The sequence below is a fragment of the Hydra vulgaris genome, chromosome 03 (assembly GCF_038396675.1).
Source record: "Hydra vulgaris chromosome 03, alternate assembly HydraT2T_AEP".
NCBI classification, from domain to species: Eukaryota; Metazoa; Cnidaria; class Hydrozoa; order Anthoathecata; family Hydridae; genus Hydra; species Hydra vulgaris.
The window spans coordinates 23,054,915-23,079,373 of NC_088922.1; the positions used below are offsets into that span (position 1 = coordinate 23,054,915).

Genomic DNA, 24,459 nt, shown 5'->3' on the forward strand with positions numbered 1-24,459 from the left:
AATAATATTTTTTATCTAATACTACTTTTTTTTTGTGGCAAAGCTAACTTACCTAGAAAATTAAGTAGAACGCTTCCTAATATAAATATTTATAATACAAATATTTATAATATACTAAGTATTTATAATATAAATATCTAATATATATACATTATTATGACTATGAGTCAAACTAATGTATGCTACTAGCCAGTCACATAAGCAGTGAAAAGTTGATTTTTTAAAAAGCTGCACAAGTAATTTATTAATGTATAAAAGATTGGTGTATTCATCAAGATAAATCATTTATATGTACACCTAGTTACCCAGTCTCCTCAAAATAACATGACAGTAGATTTAGGTTAACTTATGGAAAATTTTCTATATAGTTATGTTAAGCTTTTAGTAAACTACTTTTTTCAACTTCAAACTAGCTTTCTCCAGAGTAATAACCATTACTCTGTAATAAAGAGGGTGTTACTGAGGAGGAAGCTACTAAGGAAGAAGCTAATTGTTTCCACTTTTTTTTTAGCTCCATTAACTCTATAACTTTAAAACACAATCCTTTACAAGAAAGGTGTAACAAAGAGTTACACCTTGCTTGTAATTGGGGTTCAATCTTTGGATCTTTTGTACAGAAGACTAGTTGTCAGAAAAAATTAATAGAAAGGAAAGTATTGTACCTACAACAATGGCTTATCTGATATTACATCCATGGTAAAATTTAATTAAAAGTTTATTTAACGACGGTTGGAACACAATAATACATTCACACACACAAAAAAAAAATAACAAAAAATAACAACAACAACATACTTAGCAACTTTTAAACTGTGTCGAAAGATATGTTGAAGATTTCCTCCCCCAGTGCCATTACAGTGAGCAAAGTTAACTACCTTGAGATTTTAAAAACATATTTAAAAACAATGTTTTTTTCTCATTAATGCAAAACATAAAGAGCATACAATATAATTTATTACTTGGGATAGCTGTATCTCATACCTAATAAAAAATTGATATAAGCTAATAATGTATAATACCTGATGAAGCTTCATAAGAATTGAAGAAGCTAATAACTTAGAAATATACATTGATTGTCGCAACAACACTAAACCAGGCTCATTTGTTGGCTTTTTATCACTGAAAATTACAATAAAATATTCATTAAAATGTTTTGTGCAGTTGTCAAACTTTAAAAAAAAGGAAAAACAAAAAAAACAAGAAGTATTTTTACAAAGTAACACATGTTTACATCTACACCAGCCTAATAGATGAAAAAGAGGTGCAAGGCTGATCAAGAAAATTTTTTTGATTAAGTTTTTGCCATTTGTGAAATGTAAATTTATTTTTTTAAACTTTTAAAAATTAAAAAAGTTTAAATATGAAAAGTTTAATCTATCTGTTACTAATATTTGTGGTTTTTGAAGTAGCTTTTCATCAGTTGAATCTTACTTCCTGCAAAATTCAACAGGCTTTCTCTATGTAAGACTAATTTAAATTCAACTGTTTCATCTCAGGTACTCGATGTTGATGGCTTTTATTTTTCGATTCTCAAAGACTCCAATAGTCACCTGCTTGACTTGGCATATACTTATGCATCTATTCACCCATATGTTGTAAAATCAGGTTTGAATCCTCTGACCATTCTTTTAATTTGTTCCATTTAGCACCTCTTCAATTAATCACTTTTCTTTTTATTCTTTATTGTTCTCCTTATTCTTAAGACTGCACTCTTTTCAATGTTATTTTTCATCAAATTGACTAAGCCCTTTTTCTTAATCTATCAATGTTGTTGTTATTGGTGGCAGTGATACTCATCACACTGTATGGTTTGACTCTAGCATCACTGTCATAATGGCACTAAAGTTGATAACTTTTTCATTTCTCAACCTCTTAGTCAGATAGTTAAATTTGTGACTTGTTTTCCAGACATCCCTAATCACTTAACTTCACTCTTTAATTTATGTTTTCAGTCTCACTTTGTTCTTCTTTAGATGGTTCGGATTACACTATGATCTCTCTAAATCTTTTATCTTGTACTTTTCAGACTCACTCTATCATTACCTTATCATCTTATCACTCACCTTATCATTACCTTATCATCTTATCAATCACTCTATCATTGGACTTCTTACTACTACTATAAAGATGACAGGGAATTCTTATGTGACTTCATGACAGTCCTTTACTGTCTCTTTTCTTTATGCTGATAACTGTACCTTTTATGTAATCTGCTGGATCTAGGTATTTATAAAGCTATTATTTCTTCTTGTTGGTTTCAAGTCAAGCCTCATTCTAGCCCATGGTTTTAACTACTTGTGCAGCTGCTATTTCAAATTCAAATTTTATTTTTCATCTTTTTCACAAGAACAAATCTTTTGAGAACAAACGACAATTTATTGTTGCAAGAAATCAATGTAAAAAGGCGCTGTCTGATGTTAAGTTCCAATATTATCAGTTTACTTAATCTCTTATGTTATTTCAAAGGTTAGGTTCTAGAGATTTTTGTAAAATCTTCAATAGTGTTATTAAAAACTTTTTCTCTAATTGGACTCTAGAATATAATAACAACATTCTTCCTGTCATTCCAGAGACACAGGTTAACCGATTGTTAAATATTCAAACTCCGGCTTCTGTTGCTAAAGCTATTTCTCTCTTAAATTTGTTGTCTACTGCTTTTGGACAACAGTTCAAATGGTCCTACAAAATTGTCGTCCAAACTCTCTTTAACACCCTCTAAACTAATTAATAAGTGCTTAACTGAATCTTGTTTTCCTGCATGCTGGAAAATTGCATTTGTGGCTTGAATTTTTAAAAACTCTGGTAAACACTCTAACTTAGACTATGACTCTTACTACCATCCAATCGGTCTACTCTCTATTATATGAAGGTCTTACTATCATCCAATCAGTCTACTCTATACTATATATGAAGGTCTTTCTATCAACCAATCAGTCTACTCTCTATTATATGAAGGTCTTTGAGTCTTTAATTAACAAACTAATATTGAGTCAGAACATTACTTTCTAACATTGAACACAGTTTTGATTTTCTCATTCTATAGTTAACTTTTTAACTGGTCTAACAGAAAAGTTTTGTAGTGAATTAGATGGTGGTAGTGTAGTAAAGACAAGTACTTTTAAAATGTAAAAGACTTTTGAAAAAGTCTGGCAAGCTGGTTTCCTCCTTAAGGTCGCTTCATATAGCGTATCTGGGAAAGTTTTTGAGAATATTGAATCATTTCTTTCTAATCTCAGTATCAAAGTTGAAGCCTAGCACTTTTTTTCATTTCTAGTAACTTCTGGAGTACCACAAAGTTTTCTAATTGGTTCTGTATTGTTTCTCATCTATATTAATGACTTTGTGACAATCTTACGTCTAGTGCGGCTCTATTTGCTAACAACACAACAATATACTCTTGTCTCGTCAAAAAATCATCACTTTCTGATCACTTAAAACAAGCAACCATCTTGAACCTGAACTCTTCTCTGTAACAGCCTGGGGCCTGTAATGGCTTGTGAATTTTAATTCAAACAAATTTAAGTTATTTACTTCAAACAATTATCGCAATCTTTGATATTCCTATATTAATGAATGACACCACTCTCACTGATGACATCACTGAATTTTTTACTTTACATCTCAGATTATCATTTACTACTGACCATTGTATTTTTCAATTTTGTAATGGATTTGATATATGGAAACCATATATCAAATCCATTACAAAATAGCATCTGCTAAGTTTGCATCTGTTTTTTGTCATTTCCTTACTCCTGACTCTATTCTCTACCTCTATAAATCTTTTATTTGCCCCTGTATGGAATACTGTAGTCATATTTAAGCTGGTTCTTCTAAAAATGCCCTTTTTCTCCTTAAAAAAGTCCAAAAACCTGTATTATAACGTGGTTTTAGCAGCAACAAAAGTCTGATCGATGACAATATGTCCCATTTAATGGCGGGACACAGTGGTCTGAAAAGCTTGATCTTTGGCCAAGATTAAAATTTTGATGTTTTATCAATAATTGACGGAAAAAAACACATACTGAAACTTTTTAGTCCCTGTGTAATAAGATATAATAAAAAAGAATAAAAAGTTCTCGACCAAGAGGTAATCCACTGTTATTTAGAGTGGTAGCCCTCTTATTAAATATAAAATATCAGATTGAGCAATTTGTAAATCATTGATGATAATGACCACACCTTATTCAACCGACCAACTTGCAGCTCTAGCAGCCAACTGACGAGGCCTAAGTCAAGGTAACCATTCAGCTGCTTCTCAAAAGCTTGATGCTACTATATCAAAACTAATAGCCACAGTCAGCATACTTCTCACCCGAGTATCTGTTCTTAAAACTGAAAATATTACTCTAAAAGCAAATCTTTTTCAACAGCCAAAGTCGGCATCTCTGAGCTTGACCACAACTCTTAACTAGGCAAGCGCAGTCAAGTGCGGTTCAGAAGCTAATAAAGCAATTATCACAGCAGTCAATGAAAATGCCTAAATTGTAGAAACGAAATCAAAAAGAGCTATAGTTGCTCGTCTTCCAAAATCCTCTGACAATAATCAGAGGCTAATTTCAGTTCAAGGTATGGTCAAAAAACTTAACTATAATGTTGCTTTTAAAGTTGTTTGGCATTTCATAAAAAACATAAACAACACCACCAGTTTAACTACAACAGCAGCTGAACCAAATGAATCGATCATTATTGAGTTTTACTCGAATGAGCACCACAATGATCTCTTATCTAATGCAAAGCAACTTGCTTCAATAGACGAATTAAAATCTGTCTACATTCGCCCAGACCGTACACCTTTTGAACAAGAAATATTCAACAACTTAAACAAAAAGCGTGCTACAGAAAATGCAGAACTATTGGCAAAAGATTTACTTGACAAACTTTCAATTTGTCATCCGCAGTGAAAAAATCAAAAGCATTGACACATCCCAAACAGTCAACATCAGTGGAAGAGAGAGGAACCCATTCCTTAAATAGAAATCAACTGCTGAAGCCATTTAGTCGCTCTCAACATCTCACTAGTTCAGCATTCTTTAACAAGGCCAACTCTACCATTAAAACTTTTGTGCTTCTACACCAATGCAACCTCCTGAGACCGAGAAAATTACAGAGACATGGTTCAATGACCAATCAACTCCCTGTCTTCCGAACTACAACCTTTATCGTTCAGACCGTCGCAACCAAATCAGAGGAGGTGTAGCTATATACACAAACAGTAAAATCATCTCAAACCAATTAGAGGAATCCCTACTACGCAAAGATTTTATTTGTTACTATTCAGAACAATTATAGGTTGAATTAAAGCTTCTGAATGAAACTCCTTGGCTGCATTTATAGATCTCCATCCTCCGGTATCGAAGCCTTCTCAGAGATTTCAAGTGCTATTTTCCATGCCAAAACTTTAATATTGACTAAAAAATAAAATGGTATCATCATTGCTGGTGATTTCAATTTCCCAGAGATTACTTGGACTTCCAATTCAGTCTTTTCCTCTAGTAAAATTGGTCTCAGTTCTTCATTTGTCTCTCTTTGTCATCTTCACCAAATCGTCACTGTCTCTACTTTCAAACCTGCTAATCTCCCTATGACAAACACTCTTGATCTCATCATATGTGACTCTCCATATCTACCATACCCATACCGTAGCGAAATCAACATCAGTCCTCCACTCGGTTTGTCTGATCAATATCATTGCTCTATCACCTGGCATTACAAACTGGCTTCCAACATAAAATCATCACATTTCAACAGCTCTAAATTTAGATACAAGCTTGGTAACTACAAAAAAATCAACAAAGAATTCAATAAGGTTGACTTGTCATTTATTTTTAAAGATTTAAATGTAGAACAATGTTACCAACTTTGGCTCAACAAATACAATGAATGTTGTCTTCAATTCATCCCTTGTATGCTGAACAAACCATCCCCCAAAAAACAACCATGGATGACAAAAGAACTATTATCTATTATTCATCTTAAAAAATCACTATGGGCTTGTAACATCAGTTCAAAATGGAAAATCACATCCCTGGTTGGGGAATATAGAGAAACAAAAAAGTTTGTTAAAAAATTAAGTTGTTCTTCTCTGAAATCCTTCGAAATTGCCCCTGCCAATGATAAGCGTAACCCTAAAAGACTGTTTTCATACATAAATAGTAAACACTCTGTAATAAATCAGATCTCATCTATGCGAATCACCAGTTTTTCAATCAGTTTTCAGTAAAGAGTCATCCAATGACAATCTTCCCAGTTTTGATCGTAGAACTAACACAATCCTCAATAGCATATCTTTCGATACTCTGGCCACTCTAATGGAACACTCAGCACTAGATATATCTAAATCACTTGGTGTAGACAATGTCAATCCTCACATTTAATGTCTTCTCCACTTACTCTCATCTTTCAAAAGTCATTCGACAATGGTGAAATTCCAAGCTCATGGTCCAAAGCAAATGTAACACCTTTATTTAAGAAGGGCTCCAGAATTGACCCATCAAACTAAAGACCAATATCCCTTACCTCGATTCCGTGTAAAATAATGAAGAAATTAGTAAGAAGGCAATCATGCAGCATCTAAAATCAAACAATCTTTTATCAAATAGTCAACATGGATTTTTAGAGAAAAAAGTATGCATTACAAATCTCCTTCAAACAATGGACTTCTTGACTGGAAATATAGCCAGAAAGCTACCAGTTGATGTTGTATTTCTAGATTTTGCTAAAGCTTTTGACAAAGCCCCACATTTGGCGAAGGACAAACAAACTATTGAATTAATACAGCGCAGAGCCACAAATATACCAGACAAACCGAAAAAGTTAGTTTACAAGTCCAGATGTTTACAAGCTGGCCTATCTTCTCTTGTTGAACATTGTATATGCGGTGACCTCATCCAAAAATATAAAATTATTAATAACATCAACATAGTCAACTGGCACTTTTCCCTCATCACAGTTCCACCAAGAGCAAATCACAGAGAAAGACTTCATTGTGAAAAGTACAGCAATAATTTAGCTTGTTTCTACTTTTTTAACAATCGCATTGCCAATGCATGGAACATGTTACCAGATAAAGTAATCAGTTCTCCAACTGTCAACAGTTTTAAAGCAAGCCTCGATAAGCTCTAATGTTACTACAGCTCGCAGCTTTCCTTAGTGAAAGTTGCAATATGAGCTTCACAAAAACTAACTGTAATCTGACAATCTATGATTTGTATTTTGTCAATTATTTTTACTTTTGTTGTAACAAATATATACTACTACTACTACTACTACTACTACTACTACTACTACTACTACTACTACTACTACTACTACTACTACATCATATTAAGGTTGCTACCACATCATCTTAAGGTTGCACCTCTTTTTATTTTCTACAACTACTATGATGGCCGCTGCTCAAGTGAGTTAACATTTCTAGTTCCATCAACTTAAGCTCATTATTGCTTGATTTGTCACTCAGCTCAGCTTATAAACAGTGGGGGCACTTACAAATATTTTTAAAATAAAATAAATAAGGAAAGGGGGGCTAAATAAACAAGAGGGTAAGAATTTTAAAACTCTTCAAATTTCTAAAACATGAAAACAGCTATAGAATGTCTCCTTGAAGAAATTTTTCACATCTTAAAAGATTCAGCACATAAAGCCCAAACTAAAAGTAATCAAGAACACTTTAAAAGCATAACTCACAAAATAATTTAACTCAACTCAGTCACATTCTTTTACTGTATCTGTCCTTACATGTTCTATACACTTTTTAAGCATTTTAAACTGTAACAATTTAAAATATGTTTATTATTGCATAGTCTGCTGAACATTAAGAAATTTGTTATCCACATAAAAGTATAAGTAAAAAAAAGTATAAAAGATCAGTAATAAATAAAATAAAGTTCAATAATTTTTAATACCATATAAATATAAATACCATATAATACTGTAAAACAAGCTTGCCAAGCATTTAAACGAAAACAGAGAACAATATGTCTGTTTTATTGATGCAGATCGACTTTTTTTAGCTAAATGCAAAACCAACAATAAAAAAGTATTACCTAAGTGGATAATCAAAAACATTTTTAAATATTCCTCATTATAATATGTTTTTAATGATTACTAACCAACTGTAACTGCATCCTGGATGAGTTCGGAAAGTTTTTGATGTTGTTCAAATAACTCCTTAATAATGTTACACGTATCAATACTATAAAAGAATAAAATTGAGAGCAAAATTATTAACTAAATATAATTAATTAAATAGCAAAATTAAACTTTAGTCAAACTACAACATAGTACATATTACATAGATCAATGATGTGTTTAGTATTTATTGAGGTGGACCATGATCTAACAATACTACAAATTGCTTACACACAAAATGGCTTCACACTTGAATTGGTTACACATGCTAAAATCATAATTTTATTTACCCCTTTTTAATTTTATTAATTCATAATAACTCGACTTAAAAACTGAAACTAAATCTTTCTAAATTCACAGTTTAAAATGATGAACGTGTAATCATTAAATTATTTGTCTCCTCATAATTTGCATAATTTGCTTAATTTGCATATGGCAAATTAATATGTATATAGAAAATTGTTAATAAGTTTGGCAACCCTAAAAACAAATAAATATTTAGCAAGTTATTAATTAATAATTTTAATAATGTATTTAGTCATTATAACATGGATGAAACCTCAGCAAAATAGTAAATATGTTCTCAAGTTACATTTATTAAGAATTTTTTACATTAGCCAAAAAATGATCAAATATTATTTACCTTATGGTAGCAGCATTGGTAAAATTATATTCAATAAATACCTTAAATGAAAATGAAGCAAATTTGTTACCAATGTTTAAAAATTGTCAAAGTTTTAAATTTATAAAAAAATACTAACAAGTGTATCTATGCTCTCCTTTCAACTAACCAGCCTCTTTTTAAACTAACCAGCCTCTTTTTAAACTAACCAGCCTCTTTTTTAACTAACCAGTCTCTTTTTAAACTAACCAGCCTCTTTTATGTATAGAAAAAAAGAAAACTTAATACAAAAAAAAAAAAAAAAAATTTACTTCATAGACACCAAGCAACATTTTTGCTTTGATATGATTTTTTAAACCTTCAGAGGAACCGCTCAAGTCTGTACTTTTGTCCTACATATAATAACAATAATAAAAAAATTTCACGATAGAAAGTTATTTTGGAAAAATAATTTAATAAAATAAAATTTAATAAAATTTTAATTAATAAAATTTAATAAAAATAAAATAATTTAATAAAAAAAAATTAAACTTAAATTGCTTCCAATGCTTCCACACTTGTATTATTTTTCCAAATTTCTGTTTACTTACTTAAATAGTTCATTATAGACAAGTTCAAATAATAATTTATTTGTAAAGCATAAATATTATAGGTTTAAATCTTCTAAAAATTATTAAGCGAACATAAGTCAAATAAGATTTTTTCTATTTATAAAGGTTTCTTTTGCATGTCTTGTAGACATAGATGTAATTTAAAATATAGAGTTTTAACCATTTATCAATTTTTTAGTTTTTTCTGATCCCCCTGCCTGGAGCTTATTAGGATCCCCTGATTTATGACTTTTGAAGAAATGTAATATCGCTTTGCAATTTTTTTACTGTAAGAAATCATTACTCTCCTCCAAAGTGTTAAACAAAAAACTATTTCAATACATATTGATGCCCAAAAAAAATCTCTCTCGATCATGGAAAAAAATTTATTAAAACAAATTGAAAACTTATTTTGTTTTGCTTTAAAGAAGAAGTATTTTTAATTAGAAGAATTTTTTTCACAAATGAAATTATTTTGTGAGTTATGCCTCTAAAGTGTTCTTGATTACTTTTAGTTTGGGTTTTATGTGCTGAATCTTTTAAGATGTGAAAAATTTCTTCAAGGAGACATTCTATAGCTGTTTTCATGTTTTAGAAATTTGAAGAGTTTTAAAATTCTTACCCTCTTGTTTGTTAAGAATACCCCTTATCCCCCTCCCCTTCTTACCTACCCCATGGTTTATTTGGCAGTAGAGAGTACAGTCATACTCACCATGTCAAAATCTTCTAAACTTGATTTGATAAGTCTTTTTGTAAGTGAAGCCAAACACTCTTCAACATCGTCTAATAGATGGGAAAGAGACTCTAAATAAAAAATTTCATATATAAGATAGATAAAATTTTATATTTCCTAACATAGTATCAAATTGATGCCACAAAAACAATACCTTTAAACTGATAAAAAAAACTTTTAAATATCCTTAATTTATTACAGAATGAAGTATAATAGTAATACAATGATGAAACAATTATAAATAGTTTAAAAAATCAAACTTTTTGCCAAATAAAAACAACAATATATGTTTGCGTGAATGTATGCCTGCATAATACTATTGCTGAAAATCAGAACTTAAGGTAGGGCGGGGGCAAGATGCCCACCTGTAAAAAAAGCTCTGTAGATATTTTGTGAGTTAAGTAAAACGCTTTTTATTTTTACGAACTAACTTTTTTATAACACTATACTGTTCAAATAGATCTATACAATTAGAATTTTTTTAGGTATTAACATTAATTGTGGTTTTAATTAACTTACATGAAAGTAAAAACTTTTATTATTTCTAAAAAAAGTTATTCAAAGTTGCAAAAATAAACTATATTATCAACATTAGTGTGGAATATTTGTTTTGTTCCACGTTTATATAATTTGTTCTACAAATATAAAGTAGAATTAATAGTTAACCAATAAAACTAGTTTTATTTCTTACTAGCTTGTGTAGCTTTAAGGTGGAGCTGAAAATTCCATTTTTTCATTTTTAATTATATATCTCTCAAAGACTCAAGAGACAGACCACTACAGTCAAGAAGGCTACTTATTTTTTTGTGTATATAAATATTTTATAGAATATTTTTTTATTATTTCTATATATAAATCATAATCACTTATCTCAGTGTGTTTTGTTAAACAGAAAAACACTTTAAATGTGTTTCTCTGTGCCACTGAGCAGAAAAACACATTAAATGCGTTTCTCTTTGCCACTGAGCAGAAAAACACTTACTAAATGTAGGTTTTCCAAAGGCAAAAGGTGGATTTGAAAAGAATGATTGTGTGTTGAAAGACACAACAACAAACAATCAAGAGGTTTGCTTTTCAAAAAGATATTTTCATCAAGATATGTTATTCATAGATTTTATATAAATGCAATATCAACAAAATAATATTTATTAAAATAAATGAATAAAAGGATTATTATATTAATATCAGCTAATTTGTAAAATGTAAATAAATATTTACCATTTTATTACAGAGTATGTAAATAAGTTTTTATTTTGTGATTTTTGATATTGACACATGAACCTTGATGAGTACGTAGAAACAAGTTTAGGGCGGTACTACTAGGAAAATACAAACTTCTTGTTCTTATAAAACCAGTGCTCTATCACTACACCACTATAGCATTAAAAAAAAAGTTTGTTATTATAAGGGGCATATTGGGAGCCATCTTGCCTTCCCATATAAATTCTTTTATGAGACAAAATGCCCTCTGTATGTTCCGATAAAAGGCCATTTCAAAAAAAAGAGTAAAAGTTTACTCAAAAAATTTTTTCCAGAAGCTACATACATTATTAAAATAAAAGATAAACATAGATATCTAAATATATATATAAACATAGATATAAATAATAAACATAGTCAATATCTAAAATAATAGATAAACATAGTCAATATCAAATATTATTTTAGATAGGCCTTTTATTAGAACATACAGAGGGCATTTTGTCTCATAAAAGAATTTATATGGGAGGGCAAGATGGCTCCCCACATGCCCATTATAATAACAAACTTTTTTTTTTAATGCTAAAGTGGTGTAGTAATAGAGCACTGGTTTTACAAGAACAAGAAGTTCGTATTTTCCTAGTAGTACTGCACTTAACTTGTTTCTACGTACTCATCAAGGTTCATGTTTTGAGCTACAGAGTTGATAGAGGGTTGGAGAGACCCCCTTACCCCACCCTATCCCAAGTCTTATTTTATGTTGCATAATAATAAATTATGAATGTTTAAAGTAAAAAACTAAATGAATTGTAAAATAAATATACACCATCTTCATCTTCATCGCGATCCAATCTTTTTGCAGATTTACTAGCACACATTTGTAATGCATGCAGTAAATAAGGCTAAACAAATAATGACCATTAAAGTGCATAATAATTGAGTAAAAAATATAAACTTAAAAAATTAAACAAAAATAAATTTATAAAGTAAAAAGTAATTTTACTAAAGGCTCTAAAATAACAGCCTTTTCATCTTCTTCCCCAATGCACAAATTTAAATCTAATGGAGGCAGGATAATCGGATCTCTAATAAAATACTTCAAAAACTAAAACAAATCAAAGTAACAACTGTATTGTAAAATGTTATATACTATAAAAAAATTAACTTAATTAAAAATTATAAAAAAACTAAATTAATTAAAAGAAAAATAACAGTAATAAAAAAATTATAAATTCAAAACATTGTATAATGACATTAAAATAACATAAATGACTAATAATTATTAATGAGAAAGTTTTCATAAATTTAGACTTTGAATTCTTATTAGTATAATTAACAGATAATAATTATAAATAATAACATCACTAAACATTTTCAGTTTTTCTGAAATTTGAGGAAATTCTTCTGATAATGAAAATTCTCTGATAATAAAAGTAATATGTAAAAAAATAGTAAAAGTAAAAATATAATTATAACTTAGAATTATAACTTAGAAATATAATTATAACTTAGAATTATAACTTAGAAATATAATTATAACTTAGAATTATAACTTAGAAATATAATTATAACTTAGAATTATAACTTAGAAATATAATTATAAAAAAAAAGGTAAATGCTTTTAACATTTTATTTAAAAAATTTATTTTTTATTTTAATCAATTTAAAATTTCAAACGATGTAAGATTCCTTATGATTTGTGTTGACATCATATTATATGATTATTTTAAATTTGTGTTAATGTCAGCTGTATGTTAATGACTTTCTAAACACTCTGAATGTTTAGAAATTAATTCTTAACATAAAAAATTCAATATTCTTAGTTACTTGCGAAAACAAAAGGTCAAGAATTGAATTGCTCAACTGTGGATTTCTGCAGCTAACTTCATAAATCCCCTAAAATATAAAAACAAGATTTATTATAGGATGGTTTTCCTTTAAAAAAAAATTATTGCATTAAAAAAAATTGTAACAAAACCCATGAAGGAAATAACTGACGAAAGAAAAAAATCTATAGAAAAAATTAATAGAAGAAAAACTTAATAAACTCAATAATAATAATAAAAAAAAATCATAATAGAAAATACAACCATTCAATTTAAAATTTAAAATTTATTAACTTATACTGATTTCAAATTTTATAATAAAAATTATTTTAAAAAAATGCCACCTCATAAAGCTGCTGACGAACATAACTGTCTTGACTCAGGCACTTCTTTAGACTACCTGCATATTAAATTATTGTAGCATTATATAATATAGCAATCTCCTAATATAGCAATTTTAATTTTAAATTTATTATATATATATATAAAAAAGAATATATATATATATATATATATATATATATATATATATATATATATATATATATATATATATATATATATATATATGTATATATATATACACACACTCTTGCATGATGGTCTTTAAGTTTTTACCATAAAACGCCAGTTTTAGATTTTTTTTTTAATTTTAAAGACTGCAAGAACTTTTTTTTTAATTATTTGATAGACTGCCTGCCCCAACCAAACCCTCAGTCGATTTATTTATAGTCAGGCTATTTGTCAATCGATGTAGCAGCACTCTGTTGCTCACTTCCCGCAATTAAATTAATGCATTTTGACATAATCTAACCTTAATTTTGTCAGCTTTTATACCACAAACAAGCGAAGAGTCATTTTTTACTTGGCGTTTTTTGGCGAAAAACGCCAAGTAATGATCTAATAGTTAGCATGTTAAGCTAAAATAACTAAATATAATGTTGAATATAAGAGCAACACTTAATACAAACATCATTAACTAACAGATTATAAACTTGAGAGCAGTGCAAAAATGAAACAAAATTAAGAATTCTTTTGAAGTTGGAAAAAGCTTACTGAAATACCAAAAACCAAATATGCAAGGCAAGGAGATGTATACCCCTTGTTTATTTAGAAAATGAGCTTTACGAGTGGGTTTTAGAGAGACAGCAAAATTGAATTTATAGTCACAAGAAGATTCATTCACATTTGTGCTCTTCAACTGAAAAAATTACCCATTACTAAAATTAAACATTATTTTAACACCACCACCACCTCAAGCACCAAATGGTGTACTAGAGTCCAGAATTGGAACTTCTTAACACTTCAACAGAGGATGAAAACTATACACACACACACACACCCATATATATATGTAAATGCATACTTTAATAATCAGTCTGACAGTAGCCCCTATTTAGTCTACTAAAATAGGGGCTGCCAGGGCTTCAGTACACTCATCAACTGACTAAATAGGGAGAACATGCAAGAAATGTCACTAAATCAACTAAAGGTTTGGATTGGGGTAGTCATGGCCACAAAAATGCAACTGAATAGACCAGAATAATTTTTATTTTTCTAATAAGAATAAAAACATTCTGAATGTTTTATTTTTATATTTTTAGTGTTTGCATATTTTAACTGACGAACAGTAGAACATGTGAGAAGTGCATTGAATGACAAATAGGTAAAACATAGGATAAGTGATGCTACAGTGACTGACAAATAGGAAGAACATGCAAGGAGTGCTTCTATATTAACTTGCATATCTTGTTGGTCATCTTTAAATTTTAATATAAAATGTAAACCTTATGTTTTTTTAAAAAAAATTATTTTTAAAAGACCAGAAAAAATTTAGAAACTTTAAAAAAGTTTTTCTTAATGATAGTTTGCCTGCCCAAACCAAATCCATCAGTTAATGTAGTAGCACTCCTTGCATGTTCCACCTATCTGTCAGTCAATATAGCAGCACTTCTTGCATATTCAACCTCTTTGTCAGTCGATATATGTAAACAATAAAAAAATAACAACAAAAATATTCAAAACATTTTTATTTTTGTTAAAAAAACATTCTAGTCTATTAAGTTGCATTTATGTAGTTTTTTTAAAAAAAAGATAGAACTTGGCTTTTACATAAAGTGTACTTTATTTTGTCACTTTTAAACAAAAGAAATTGTTTAAAGCCATTTTTTTTATACCACAAACAGTAAATTTAGAAGTCAAAGTATAGGAATATATATATATATATATATATATATATATATATATATATATATATATATATATATATATATATATACATATATATTTATATATATACATATATATATATATTTATATATATACATATATATATATATTTATATATATATATATATATATATACACATATATATATACACGCATATATATAATATATATATATTTATATATATTTATATATATAATATATATATATATAAATATATATATATATATTTATATATATAATATATATATATATATATATATATATATATATATATATATATATATATATATATATCTTTTGGGACTCTGCATCCCTGATATATACATATATATGTATGTATGTATATATATATACATACATACATACATATATATATATATATATATATATATATATATATATATATATATATGTATATATATATATATATATATATATATACATATATACATATATACATACATATGTATATATATATACATATATATATATATATATATATATATATATATATATATATATATACATATATACATATATACATACATATATATATATATACATATATATATATATATATATATATATATATATATATATATATATATATATATATATATATATATATATATTATTATACATACTATTATATATATATTAATATATTTATTATTATTTATTTATTATTTAATATTTAATATATATTATACATAGGGTGTCCCAAAAAACAACTTTTTTAAAAAATGTCTGTTCCCACCCTATTAATGTGTGCTATATAATAAAATAATACTGGGATTAAAAAAATTTTGAAAATTTGAGTCCCTAATATTATCAAAAAAAAAGTTCTTTAAAAGTATATTATGTTGGGTCTCAAAAGAAGCGAAATTATATAAAAATTTTAAAAATGGTAATCATAATTTTATAAAAAAACTTTAAACAATTTTTTTTGATTATTTTGTAAACATTGTTAAATATTGTTATTTTTAGTTAAAATTTTTTAACTAAAAACTACATTTCTAACTAAATTGTATGAAGACTATATAAAATATTTCAATTCCACTATTATTTTATTTTGTAAAACACCTTTAAAGGGTGGGAGCAGACATTTTTTGAAAAAGTTATTTTTCGAGACACCCTAATATATATATATATATATATATATATATATATATATATATATATATATATATATATATATATATATATATATATACAATTTTAAAATGTATTCTACAAAATATACTGCTCGATGTTCTTAAAAAAACAGAGCAATTATAAAGTAGTAGAAAATCACTTGACAAAAAAATTTTTTTTTTTAAATAAAGGAAGGCAGGAAGAGAGGGGGGGGGGGGGGGAGAGTCCCAATTTTATGACATCCTTTTTAAGGGGTATAAGAAAAAAAACAACTAGTGACAAAGAGCAGGTAGGGGGTCAAAAATTGCCAAAAAATGGTGGCCCCCTATATAGCTTATTTAACCACTTTAGATTTAGCTGCCTGATCGAGCAATGCTAATAATATATATCAATCTCTATTTGCCAGATGGCAATCAAATAATATAGAAGTACAATAGCACTTATATTTATTAATGTTGTCTTTTAGAAATATATTCAGGTATTACATTGAATCATAATGTTCTATAAAAAAATTACTTCCACTACTGAAGGAAACAAGACAACCTGGATGAAGAATATGATTTTCACATAGTAAAAAGTCACATAGTAAAAGAAACTGTTCCATTAGAAGAACAATCACTGGATGGTAACAGCAGGTTATTACTCAAAATTGTTGGTTGCTATTTGTTCCTGGTTCCAATTCAAGTTGTACAGGCAAAACTAGGTCAAGTGCTAAAGATGTACAATAAATGTGGAGTCTTCAGAATTAGGAAAAATAAGGTCGGCAATAATTTGCTGACCTTAATGTGTGTGAGGTCAGCATCAGGTCGGCAGAAAAAATGTAAAACAAAGGTTTGACCATAAAATATAGAAAGGAGATCAACAATTTTTTGCTGACTTCAAACACTTCTAAGTTGGCAGTTAGGTTGGCATTGCCGAATGCCGACCCTAATTTCGAGGGTTGAATGTAAAAAACAAAGAGAACACCATCTATTTATTTATCAAGTTTATTTTTATTAAGTTTTTGACATCACAAAAAAAGAAAAATAGCTCTACAGTGAGGAAAAAAGACTGTATCATCTTTAGGTTGAAAGCAAAGAACAGGTAGGGTATAAAACTGGGAAGGCTGCTAGTTCAAAAACTATCCATCCATCCAAATAAAGGAATATGTCCCAGTAGCTTACTTTAATATAAGGTATATTCAGATCAACTATTAAAGCTGCCAAACTTAAAGAAATAAAGAAAACACTACTTTTAGAAAGCTCACTGCACTTTAATGGTAAACGTATTAGTCACCAAGAATATATAGTCTTAGTGTTGAAGAATAAACAAAGAGAAATTAAGTCACAAGCACTAGAACTACAAGATGGAAAAGCAGACACTGTTATTAATAGTATATAACAGCTATTCTTGATGAATACAATTTATGGAAGAGTATAAAGATGATTGTAGCAGACACTACAAATGTAAATACTGGAAGAGGGAATAGGATTGTCAGTCAGTTAAGACGTTTTACTGAAAATAAAAAAAATAACTACAATTCATTGGTTGTCAACATTATGTTCTTGACTAACTCCTTTGGATAGTAATGGATGAAGAACTTGAAGGAAACAACATGGTATCCAATATGGAATATCCATTTATCCCGGAACTTGTAAAAAACTAAGAACAGCTCAGGAGTATTTTCAAGAGTGGTAACGAATAGAATATTGTAACAGCAGGATGGCATGATGATATGAAATTTCTAATTCATTTAACTCAGGTATTCTGCTTTTTTGAAGAATCAGGAGTATTTCCTAAAAAGAAATTTCAGAAAAAACCTAAATTAAATAATGCAAGATGAAATTCCTGAGCATTACAAGTATCTTCAAGATCTTTTTGTCATTTGTAAAAAGAATGAGAACCTCCAGCTTAGATTTATTGTCTAAAAAAGCATAAGAATTATATATCACGCTTTAATTAAGCTGAATATGTATGTACACACACATACATGTGTGTGTGTATGTATGTATATATATATATATATATATATATATATATATATATATATATATATATATATATATATATATAAACACACACACACACACACATATAGACACACACACATACGTATATATACACACACATGTGTGCATATATACAGGCATATATAAATATATTCATATATTAGTTTTTTTTATCAAAATCTTGTATATTGAAATATCTACATTCTAAAAACTTATTTAAAAACACACCCAGTATTTCAAGACAGAAAGCTTCATTGGCTGCAACATTGTATCGTCCTTGAGTTGACACTACTACTTGGCTGCAAGAGTATGATTGAGAGAAAGCAATTTGACTAGGAAGTGAAAAGCCACCTCCTTCCGAATCTATCTGTAATTAAAAGATTTTTAAGCAAATACTTTTTTTATCTCATTAAAAAAAAAACTTACAAAAAGTGTGTAAACAAAATAAATTATGTTATTTATAGAAAAAAAACTAATAAAATATAATAGTTATAAATAAAATAATTATTAATTATGTTATTCATTGTTTTAAAAAATTAATCAAACACAAATCTATTCAAAACAAAACTTGATTATCGTTCTTTTAAAATAACAAAAAGTTACAAACTATTCTAAAACTCAAAAAAAATTTCCAAGAATCCACTGCAGAAAGTTGAAGAATGCATACTGTCAACAGTTTGTTAAATTTTTGTTTGTTAAACTTTTAGTGTAAAGTTTCATCTGCTTTTAACTGTTCTATCTTAAGCAGCCGTGGTCCAGTGATAAGAGCTCTGCCTCAGATACCAGAGGTCTGAGGTTTGGCACTGGGTCTGGCCCAATAAGCGACATTGATAAGGAAGGAAGAATGAACTTCCTTGGTAAATGCTCCTCCGCAGTGCTCTGTGATAAGACCGTAAGAACTTCTGGAAGAGTAGCATGTTAATAACTACAAAACAAAACAAAAATTATGTGTGAGCATGTGGCCTCCGATGTACTTTTTAATCCTACAGCATTATATGGTGCTACAACACATTTAAGGTGATATTTTATTCTTGTGTAATAAAGTCATCTGCACTCAGTTTATTAGTAGAGGTAAGTCTTGAAGCTCCATAGCACATTTGCAAAAAATGTTGAACCATTTTTAAATACGATTTCTTAACTGAATTTTTGAAGCATTTTTAAGATCAAAGAATATTCCATCACACAAAAAACTTATCAGACTTAAAACCTTTTCTTTTTCTCTTCTTTTGAAGCATTGTTGTTTTAAACTTCATGCTACATGATTTATGTCAACTGCCTTGATGATTCTCTAATATTCAAGTTATACCCAAACCTTTATCAAGCTTGGACAAATTTAACACCATAGGATGTGAGTCAAATTTACCAAACATTTTTAACTAATGTTTTCTTCCCTTTGCAAATTAATAGCAAGTAATTGCAGAAGAAAACACTGAAGAAATCATTATTCTCTAAACATAAGCAATATAAATTCTGTTTGTTCACAGGAGAGGTTTTGTCACATTTATTTAGGAGAATCAAAAATCAAAACTTTATTTTTTCACACTACATTTGCTAGGATAGATTCTAAACGTTTTGTTTGCATCATTTGTTTGTTATCTTCCAAACAAAATCATCAAAACATTTTAACACTGATTGTTCTTATGTGCACAAGAAACTGAAGATTAATCAAATACTTTTTGCCATGCATTTTGGAACTCACTCTGTCTGTGCTTTACTAATTCAGTTACCTCCTGCATACCGCTATTCCAGTATGATATCATCCAATAACATTTCATGCAATGATAAATACACAAAGATGTAAATGTAGAAGATACTGACCTAGTTAGTTTATGTTAAATTTAAAAACACTTTTTAATGTAACTTTATTTTTTACAGTTTTAACTTAATTTCACATAAAAACTTAAAGTAATAAAAATCTTAAAAAACTGTTTATATTTTTAAAAAAAATGTCTTTGTTTATAAAAAAATTTACACAAAATAGTTTATTTAAATAATTTAAAAAAATCATACTCTAAAGTGTTTGAGAATCAATAAAAATCCAGTTACAGCTATTTTCCTTGACTCAAGGTTTCTAAAAAGAATTTTTTATTACAGCATTATTTATTGCAACATAAATATTTTCGTTTTTGTATTTATTATTTAAAAAAAATAATAATAAATACAATATAAATATAAATATTTTTTGAAATTAATATACTTCAAAATAAACTAAATAAATTAAAGAACAAAAACTCCTGATAAAAAATTTAAAGCATTTTTTTTTATAATTTAATAATTTTAGGCAATTAAAAACACCTGGATTTTATTGCAGAGATTTTTATAATATAAGCTGATGATGAAAGCTGGACCTCACAAACTCTTGCCAGATCAAACTAACTCTTGAGTGTTCTCGTATTTTATTACGCATTTTCAGTTTTTTTTTACAAAGAGTAAAAGTTTTTTTTACAAGTAGTTTACAACTCTAAAGGTTTTTCAGGAAAATAAACTAAAGCTTTGTAGAACACAGTTGTGTAATAATATTAAAATTACATTTTTAGAAACAAGAGAATGACCTTCTTTGTTGATAATGATTACCTTCCTCCCTATACCTACCCCTCCCTTCCTTCCTACCCCTAACTTTAAACAACTTATTTTTCTCAACTACTAGAAGGATTATATTCAAGATCTATAAGCTCCATACATAGCTGTTCCATACAGCTACATTTAAATGGAGATTTAATTTTGCATAATGTGACAGTTACTGACAACATTTACGCACCAAATAAAGCAGTTCAATCAATTGTTTTAAAACTTAAATTTACTTTTTTGACTTCATACTTGTTTTATAAATATGAAGTCAAGAAAGCTTATGCTCTAATCAAAATTTTGAAATAGTAGTAAACAACTTTCTGAATAAAATATATATTCTAAAATAATTTGTTTCTAAAAACTGATGATTAAAAAACGCTTCCCGAAATCTTAAAAATTCAAAATAATTTTTTTATTTAAATATAATTAAAAAAAAAAGAAGAAACTTTTAGCAAATTATTTTCACCAAACTGTAATGAAAGACAAACCATAGAACACTTTATACCAAGTGAATATGTGTGAGTAAAGCTTACAATCGTAGCATATTCACATGCGTACTTTGTATAATAAGCTTAATGATGTAAATTTTATAATTTATAACATTAAATTCAACTCATTTAAAAAGGATATCACAAAAAACACCACATCTGCTATAAATAAGTTTAAACTCACAATCATAAAAGTAGACACTTGTTATTACTTAATAGTTGTAAAGCTGTGATTAATTATTAAGTTAAATTACTTAACAATAATTTAACTTAATAATTAATCACAGGTTTAAACATTGTACTTTGGCAGGTTTAAACATTTACCACATAATAGATATTTAATAGAAATATCTGAATAATAGATAATGTATTTAAAATATTTTATTTTGTATGAACAATTCAAGTCCAATAAACATATAAACTTTAGTTTTATAGAGATTCTGAATATCAAAACACTTTCTCTTAATTGAATTCAATTTAGTATTGGGACATTAACACCTGCCCCCACTACCACCATCAATACACTTAACACTGTTATTGTGACTTACTAATGAGGGGGCAATCAACTAGAAATCACTTTGTATGACAAAATGAACACTAAAAGGTTGCCCTGCTTGGCTAGGTCTTAGAAATGGTCTAGAAAAGGTGCTATCATCTGATCACTAAATAGAGCTATGGTTATAAACATATGGTAGCATACAGTTTAACTATAAATTATGCACTTACTTAGAAAACATTGACTTCTTTAAAACCAATATCAAAGAATCTTTTATTGTAAGACTGACTTTCATTAATGGCTGCAAAAAATTATAAAATAAAAAATAAAAATATAAATTATTAAAGGTTTATCAAAATAATTAAAAGATCATAAAACTACTTGTTTAGTAGAATAAGAATTTGTTTATTTAAAAAAAAATTATCAAAGAACATTTTTTATATTTAAAAGAAAGAGAAACTCTTTAACTCACTAAATTATTTTTAATCAAAAAGATTTAAATCTAAAAGTTAAAAACCTACTAAAACAGCTTTTAGAAGACCTTCAGCAGTTGTTACACTTAAAGTAGATACGTAGTCAAAAACATCTTTAAACTAAAGATTGTTTATCACAAAAAACATAGTTGAAATACAAATACAATATTACTATTAGTTACATACTTCATTAAAAACAATGTTTTTACAAAATTCAATGAAAAACTAAAAAAAATCAACAAAAATAACTTTTGATATGCAGTCAAGAACTATCTGTGGAACACTAGCCACCAAAAGAGACAGCAAATCTAGTAAAAAAATTTTTTATAAAATTTCATAATGATATTTTAAGAAATACAGACTTAAATAATGTTGATTAGTAAGGGGTCATCTATAATGCACATATGCTTCTATTTCAACCCTCCCCCCCCCCCCATACATTTTGATATATGCTTTTTTGAGTACCCTCCACCTCGCTAAAAGTACAAACACATTTAACCTCCCTACTGAAAATTTAATAATTTTTTTAATTTAGTGTCTCCTTACTTTTATAACTGACCTTTGCCCTCATCTCATATATGCTACTTGCAGACCCCTTCTCCTGCATCTGAGCATACGTACTTTATGGATGATCCTTAAGCGGAGTCTTGACCACTTCTTTAAGTGCTTTGGAGATTTTAACAATTTGAGCTACACAAATGCATTAGCAGAGGTTATTAGATTGTAAAATTGCTTCTTTTTATACATGCAAACTATAATATATTTAATATATTTTTATTATATAATATATTTTATATATTTGATATATTTCAAAGTCAATTGAAAAGATTTTTTTCAATTGACTTTGAAATATATCAAATATATAAAATATATTATATAAATAAATATATTGAAACAAACTAATCTTAATCCTGTAAACATTATTTTAAAATAAAAACATTAAAATAAATGAAAAATTTTATTGTTTTAGATATAATTTATTAAACACTACATACATACATACATACATACATATATATATACATATATACATATGTATATATATATATATATATATATATATATATATATATATATATATATATATATATATATATATATATACATATATATATGTATATATATACATATATATATGTATATATATATGTATATATATATGTATATATATATATATGTATATATATATATATATATATATATTTATATATATATATGTGTATATATATACACATATATACATATATTTACTATAACGTATATAGATCACCAATTGCGTTTTGCTTTTCCTTAAAGAAGAAAAAACAAAGAACAATGAAAGAAAAGATTATTTTCCCATTTTTATTTATCCATTTATTAAACCAAAAAATTGAAAACTACAAATTTTTTATTATTTACAAAATTAGGTTAGGTGTCACTCATATAGTTAAAAACTAGAGATTGGGGTGATACCTAAATAAAATAAACAAACAAACAAAAAAATCCACAGCAATATTAATAAATAAATTAATTTTATTAATTTAAAAAAATAATAATGATTAAGCTATTAATAGTAATAAATTAAATAAAAAGACAAAAAAATATGAAAACACTCCATTAATAACAACAGCGAACATCAATACAAATAATTAGCAACAACAGCACAAATAATAACAAACTTTATGCAAAAGAAAAGGCAAGCACAAAAACTTCTACAAAATAAAATAAATTATATTTGTTATTCTTAGCAGAAACAGAATAGCGTAGAAAATTTGTACAAAATAAAAACAAAAACTACATAACAAAAAGGCAAACACAAAAATAAATAAATTCTACAAAATAAATAAAAATATTTTATTCTTAGCGGAAACAGAATATTGTAGAAAATTTGTAGTAATTTATTTTTGTTTTAATTAGTTCTTTTTATTATTATTTTGAACATTTTTCGAACTTCTTTTCTTTTAACTTGTTACTTCGCATTTCATTTGTTTTGTTTTAT

At 27.3% G+C, this 24,459-nt stretch overlaps 1 protein-coding gene across 3 annotated transcripts in view; it reads right to left on the bottom strand.

Moving 5' to 3' along the window:
- Positions 1 to 24,459, bottom strand: part of LOC101235941 (Fanconi anemia group I protein) — a 152,188-nt gene that overhangs the window by 30,841 nt on the left and 96,888 nt on the right. For all 3 annotated transcript variants that reach the window (XM_065792686.1, XM_065792685.1, XM_065792687.1), the window contains 16 exons: positions 22,731 to 22,789; positions 22,530 to 22,601; positions 22,239 to 22,309; positions 20,467 to 20,527; positions 18,685 to 18,823; positions 13,449 to 13,504; positions 13,106 to 13,174; positions 12,282 to 12,383; positions 12,105 to 12,180; positions 10,058 to 10,149; positions 9,067 to 9,147; positions 8,777 to 8,817; positions 8,115 to 8,197; positions 7,925 to 8,015; positions 1,020 to 1,119; positions 796 to 875 (listed from right to left, as the gene is read on the bottom strand). In XM_065792686.1, the coding sequence (XP_065648758.1) occupies positions 796 to 875; positions 1,020 to 1,119; positions 7,925 to 8,015; positions 8,115 to 8,197; positions 8,777 to 8,817; positions 9,067 to 9,147; positions 10,058 to 10,149; positions 12,105 to 12,180; positions 12,282 to 12,383; positions 13,106 to 13,174; positions 13,449 to 13,504; positions 18,685 to 18,823; positions 20,467 to 20,527; positions 22,239 to 22,309; positions 22,530 to 22,601; positions 22,731 to 22,789 (1,273 nt within the window). The remainder of the gene's footprint in view (positions 1 to 795; positions 876 to 1,019; positions 1,120 to 7,924; positions 8,016 to 8,114; positions 8,198 to 8,776; positions 8,818 to 9,066; positions 9,148 to 10,057; positions 10,150 to 12,104; positions 12,181 to 12,281; positions 12,384 to 13,105; positions 13,175 to 13,448; positions 13,505 to 18,684; positions 18,824 to 20,466; positions 20,528 to 22,238; positions 22,310 to 22,529; positions 22,602 to 22,730; positions 22,790 to 24,459) is intronic.